Source organism: Echinops telfairi, unplaced genomic scaffold (genome assembly GCF_000313985.2).
Source record: "Echinops telfairi isolate 266 unplaced genomic scaffold, ASM31398v2 ScPeMD7_7469;HRSCAF=8507_1, whole genome shotgun sequence".
In the NCBI taxonomy this organism is placed as follows: Eukaryota; Metazoa; Chordata; class Mammalia; order Afrosoricida; family Tenrecidae; genus Echinops; species Echinops telfairi.
Genome location: NW_022111373.1, coordinates 13707629 through 13714310, shown reverse-complemented (window position 1 = coordinate 13714310; position 6682 = coordinate 13707629). Strand labels below are relative to the sequence as shown.

Sequence of the window (6682 nt, the reverse complement as noted above, 5' to 3'; positions counted from 1 at the left end):
TCCCAATTGCATGGCCATCCTTTTGCTTTGGACATCATTTGTCTTAAGATGTATATGTTTCCTTGTATTGTTTCATGAAAGTTCCTCTTCTGTAGATTTTCAAGAAATGCCATCTAAGTATTTTTTTTTTTTAATTTCCCCATGCTGATAATTTAACGTGTCCTTGATTATCACAGAACCTACAGTGAGTGTTGTCCAAGGGATATTCAGCAATAGTGGGCATCCCACCCAGGATCCTTATGACCTCCCAAAGAACAGTCACATTCCTTGCCATTATGACCTACTGCCTGTCCGGGACAGTTCGTCCACCCCCACACGAGAGGGTGATGGCAGTGGCAGCGGCGGCAGCGGCAGCAGCAGCAGCGAATGACACCAAAGGACTGAGTAGTCTCTGGACCCTTTCCCAGAACTGCACCTCAGTTCTTCTCCATACTCCAGTTTGCCACCACACATGGATGTTACGGATGTGGTAGGCAGTTGTTGGACATGAGCCAGATTGCTCAAAGCTAAGGCTGACACTGACTGTAGGTGCTTTCTGTACAGGTGGCTGGAAGGAGATATCAGTGTGATTTCTCATAGCTGTTAGTTGTAGAGTTACACCTGTGAAGTATGACTTATTGTAAGTCCCTGGCATGAGCCTGGCACAGTTTGCAGGACTCCTTCGGAGACACGGGTTGCAGTGGACCTTGGCATTATTTCTTGAACATGATATTTTAAATATTTCCTTCTCATTTTCATTGTAGAGCTGCACCTAGGCTTGTGCAGTTTACCAGAACGTGGGCTTCGTCAAAGTGGTGTGAATCATGAAACCTATAGAAGAAGGGGGCATATTATGAGTCTTGACTGTCTTATTTTCTTCAATGAGACTCAGAAATGTAGGGATGATATTAACCAGAAGGACATGTTCTGTCAAAGGCTCTGGCATAACTGGGTAGACGTTGATGAAATTCTAGATCTGGGTAGCAAATTTATATATAAAAACTTTAGTTGTGGTTGTCTTTTAGAAACAAAGAAAAAGGAATTCTTTTAGAAATAGGTAGCGGCAGTATTGCAGGAGTCCGTGCACAGTGCATCCAGAGGGGGTTTTCTTGGTGTTGGGCCTCACACGTTAGATCGCTGATAACTATCCTGAGCATCTGGCCATCATACACACGCACCACTAGTGATCCACAGCGCACACTGTAGTTCAGTGGCACTGTTCTGAGCACCCTTACCACATACACATTCATTACTAGAGATCTATAACATATTGATGCTTATTTCATAAACATAGAAATGAAATAAATTTATTTTTGACAGTATGGATCGAATAAGTGTAAACTAATTGGTAAAAGGTGTACATGTTAAGTGTAAGAAGATGCTTACATTTCGTAAACCATGAGTAATACACCCTGTAATATAGAATTAGGAGAAGTTTTAAGTTTTCCCCTGAGGTGACTGAAATATTTTTGTGCATATTTGAGAAAAGGACACTTTTCTTCTATTAATTGTTGAATTAGATAAAGTATGCTTAAGCTGGTCTTTTGCATTGCTAATATGACATGTACCCTGTTTTACATTAATTTGTATTTCCATTTTCGAGTTGTATATTCTATGTTTTGTAGTGTTTGGGTTGTTAATGAAAAACACTCTTATATGTTCACTGTTTGTTATATTATTGCTACTCGTTTTGTTGGTTCATTTGTTTGGCTTGGTAAACTGATTGCAATTTCTTTTTTTTGGAGGGAGGAAATGAACACATGTAATACAAATCTACTAAAGTTGGCTATTCTGAAAATAGTATAGTAATCATAGATGGCTTATGATTGAAACAGAGAAGGCTATTTATATTGCAAAAGTGGAGTTCTCTTTGATCTAGCAGGCTACAGACCTGTGTCTGCAGCCTGCTAGGTCTGAAGTGAGGTGACCCACCCATGATAGTTACTAACACGTGACTATAGAGTGTAAGCTTCAAGCCTGCTTACAAAGAGCGATAAATATGTTAGTTGTATCCTGTTTTCTTAGAACCCATCAGTAGTAGGTATACTTGTGATGGATCATGAGAAACCCTTGGTTAAAGCTGAGGACTAGGACGTGGGAGGAGGGGAGACATTACTGAATGAGATCCAAAGGTAGACGTTTTGCAGACATCCATACGAGTGATCATACAATTGCTGTCAAGCTGGAGCACTTTTAAAAGGAAATGAGGGCATTACTAATAATTATGCTGCAGTGGGCTTGAATCGGGACCGTTTGAGACAAATCAGAGGATCTGGTCATCGTGTGCATACTTATCATGCATTCACTTCCAAGTAGGGAAGTGAATACTGACAAATTGCAAAGAAAGACGATTTCTTTCTCTAACTTCTGAGCAAGCAGAGGGCTGAAAAGCTGAATACGGAAGCAACGTCATGAGAAAATGTTGCTCTTCAATCTTTTAAAGGCATCCGTGCATTAATTGACCAGTATGTGTTGCACACCTGTTCTGCCAGGAGCCTGCATTGTCCCTACTAGTGATAAAGTTGTTTCATCCAGTTATTTCAGGACACATCCCGCACTAGTGACGGCAGGTTGAGTAGGCGGATGATAGTAGAACAAACACATTTGGAACACCTACTCCTTGGCTGGTTGCTTCTTTTAAGAAACTGCAAAGATATTTCAAGTCCGGTGACGTGGTAGTTACACCATGGGCTGCTAACAAGAAGGTCGGCAGGTGAAACCACCAGCTGCTCCTTGGAAGGAAAACGAGGCTCTCTACTTCTGTAAAGAGTTACACTTCCAGAAACCCACAGGGGCAGCCGCTCCACCTCACCCTTGAGGTTTGCTATGAGTCAGACTTGAGTCCAGAGCAGTGAGCTGGGTTTGATTTTTTGCAAGTTAATTCAAGGAAATGCAGAATTGCCTATCACATACCTTCCAATCCATGGATTTATCCAGGAGTCAACTACTGTCTGACCTCTGAGAGTGTTAGGGGTGGGTATCTCATGGAGACCTGTGTAGATCATGGTCCCAAAGGAGTCCATTTTGGTAAGAAGAAGTAAAACACATATTTTTTTCTCTTCCCTGTCAGGGCTCCGGGATAAGTGAGTTTTCCCATTACTCCCTGTAGATAAGTTAAAAAACAAACCCCCAAAAAATGCTTCTTTTCTCACTCCTATTAAAAATAAAAATGAAAGCCTGATCTACAAACACCAACCCTGGACAATAGACGTGGCCTCCAAAGGGGCTCAGGCTGTGCTTTCTTCTTGAAAGATGATTGCTCCGTCCAGTGGTTGCCCTGGGCAACATTTGTACCTAAGGGCATTCTTATCTATCAGGACACACACAAACCGCATTTTGGATATTGCGAAACTCCGTGTTATGCATGGCACATCTAGTTGAGAGGCACATTTTTCTAGATATTTTGATATGGATTTGGGGGAAGAAAAAAGTGCTTTTGTTTGGAGCATTTGTTTTTGCTTTTTGGAAAGAAAACATGAACTAACCCTGCAAAATGTCTCCCTTTGAAAGTGTTACCTTTGGACACTTTTCCAAGGATCTCAAATGTAATTGAGTGATGAGGTCATTCTCCACATCTAGTGAGTCTGTTCTCGTGATCTTTGAACCCCTAATTGTGGACACAAAAAAGAATTGCTTCCTTTTCTCCTATAGCAGCTAAGGCAGTAAATGAGTTTGGAGATACCCAGAAAAATCCAGGAATACCAACCAACCTATTATTCTCTCTCTGAGGTTGATGGATCCAGACATTTATAAATTCATAAACACACACATTGATACTGGCCCAAATCATAACTCACATGCTTGCTTTAAAAGGTGAATGTTATGCGTAGTTAATTATATGATGATAAAGAATACTTTGTAATTTTTTTGATGCTTGGTATCAATTTCTTTCTCATGGCATAGTAATAATGTTAACAGACAATTTAATACATTTAGCATCACCTATACAAAAAACAATATTCACTGATTTTAGGGAAAATACTCCCCATAGAATTTTACCATAGGGCAGGTCTAATCTGTTGCAACCAAATCAGCACAATAGCTTCATGTTGTTAGAAATTCAAGCAACTTCTTGCAATGTGATCATCTCGATCCCGAAGAATCACAATAGTGGTCTTCATCACTGGGGATTCTTAATGGTAGATATTGCAAAAGTTTAACCAAGTATTACAATACCGTTTTAAAATCATTTCAATGTTAGAATATTAAGTGGTAAGCCTATTTTTCATGTAAAATCATGACATCACAAGCAAATGATTTTTACAGTTATATTTTGGGGGAAAAAATGAATTTTCTATCCCTCGGTGATATGTGTTCATTATTCAAAGGAGATGCTTAAGAGATCATGTGGTCTGAAGATTTTATGTCATGGAAGTGTACATAAATATGCAAGCGTGAGTTACATGGTGTGCCTGGGTGTTTGTTTACTAACTAATGATGTATAGTCAACTGCTCATTTAGGGTGCTGTTAACGTGGGTTTCTAACCTGGGTCTGCTGACTCCAGCTCAATATTTACTTAGCTGCATTTTGATATGACTGAATGGCAATATATATTTTTAAAGGGAAAAGAAATTCAAACTACAATAGGATGTTCTTGGTTGTAGGAAACAAAAAATGCTTTCCTTGTTGAAATATCTCTATTTTCCAAAGATGATAAGCTTTCATCATTATTAGCCTACACTGTCTGTCATTTATATCACCAAATGAGCTTGTAGATTAATGCAATAAAGCTTTCTAATGAAAAACTCTAAAGTGTTTATTTCTACATATGATTTTTATTGTTCATTAATAAAAGGAAAACCTTAAGATTCTACTGGGAAAATTAATAGTCCTCTCAAGTGTGGTTCCCTAGCCCTTTGCATTTAAAAACGATAGTGTATTACTCAGTTACTTGGGTATCTGCTTGCCCCTCGGATGCCCTGTTCTTTCAGGACAGAAACAACATTGTGTTCATATTTGGATCCCCAGGACCCATGATGGTGGCCGAGCGTCATGTCTTCTGTAGACAGCTTTAAGTTATCTTTTATGAATCCCCTAAGTCTCAGAAGCTTGTTAATTCTTTTCCTTAAAAGTTAAAACATTTTTAAAAGCAGCAGCATTGTAGCACTGGGCTGGGCTCTGGGAAATCCAACATGAATAAAACATTGGTTCTTCTTTTACTGGTTGTTTATGTACTGAGAGCCTGAGTGCCAAGCACAGTGGAGGCTGAACCAAAGTATAAGAGATAGATGTTAATTTCAAGTATCCACTATTTTTGAACTATTTTATTGGCATATACTAGACACACCATGCAATTCAATATTTCAATCACAGTAAAAAGTGTTGTAGAGTCATCACCACAATAAATTTTAGAACATTTTCTTCTTTCTTGTACTTATTAACTATCCGTCCCCACCCTCAGCACCCCAGTCTCACCTCCCATGCCCCTAAGATACCATTTATCCAGTTGCTATCTACAGAATTACCTATCCTGGATTTCATATACAGAAAAACATATCCCGCCCCACCCCCCGCCGCCAAAAAAAAAAGCCAACAGAGAAACAGAAAAGTTTAACCAAAAGGAAAGCAGAAAAGATTGAAAACTAGAAGAATGTTAAACTGAATCAAAAGGGAGATGAAGTGATAAGGTTTTAAAATTTAACTTAACTGCATCTACAATAATTCTCTTTCCCATGCACTCTGCACAGTTGCAAGGCTATTTACATCTCTGTTCTATGGACAGAGAGGACTCACCAGGGGCTGAATCCACATATATTTTCCTTTCATTAAAAAAAAAAGGAAACAACTTTAAAATGGGTTAAAAGTGAGATCAAATGATAAAACATTACATTTTAATCTACATCTGCATTATTGACTTGATAATGTTCTCTGTCTGCTCACAGGGCTATTCACAGAAAAGGACATGATGCTTGGTAAAGTGGAGGGGCAGCAAAAAAGGGAAAGGCCCTCAGGCAGATGGAATGGCACAGTGTCTGCAACAATGGGCTTAAGAGACGAACAGAAGCAGGATGGTGCAGGATTGTGCAGTGTTTCATTCCATTGGGCATTGGGTCACAATGGGTTGGAACCTACTTGATGGCACCTAACAACTACATTTTTAGTTAGAAAAGCAAAGCATCTTTCTAGCTGTGTGACTTGGACAAGCTACTTAACCTCTCAGGGTCTTCAGATTCATACCATATTTGGGAAATAATATAGGATTTTGTGAAGATTCAATAACTTTACACATGCAAAACACTTACTTCAGTGTTTGACACAGTAAACACCCAGTAAATGTTAGCTCTCCTTGTGACTATAAAAAATTAGCTAATAACATGAGCCAGTTTGCAATAAGTGATGAGTGATAAGGCTGCTAGCTCAGAAGTGAGCATGTTATGAATATTATAAAAGCTATGTATTTGACTATAAACTGATCTATTTTTGTATTAGCACAAAATTCTATACATATTTTATTTCTAGAGAAGTAACTTAGGAAAGCAGTAATAATGTAACTTTATCTTACAGTCACATGTTATCTTCCCGAGGAATAAGAGTTCCTAGAAACCTGTAGATGTGCGTTTTGAGGAATATGTGAACTTACATTCACATTCCCATCCTAGAGAACACAGCCATCCAAAAAAATATCAATGGATGACACTGGCACCCTGAATAAAATCCGCAAACAGGGAGATATTAAGTCCTTGTAAGATGGTGATGAGTGGG

At 38.9% G+C, this 6682-nt stretch overlaps 1 protein-coding gene across 1 annotated transcript in view; it reads left to right on the top strand.

Annotated features, from left to right (window-relative positions):
• Nucleotides 1-1642, top strand: part of MEGF10 (multiple EGF like domains 10) — a 193707-nt gene extending 192065 nt beyond the window's left edge. Inside the window, exon 25 of the mRNA XM_004696586.2 lies at nt 177-1642. Coding sequence (XP_004696643.2) covers nt 177-370 — 194 coding nt within the window. The 3' untranslated portion in view covers nt 371-1642. The remainder of the gene's footprint in view (nt 1-176) is intronic.
• The last annotated feature ends 5040 nt before the right edge of the window (nt 1643-6682 follow it).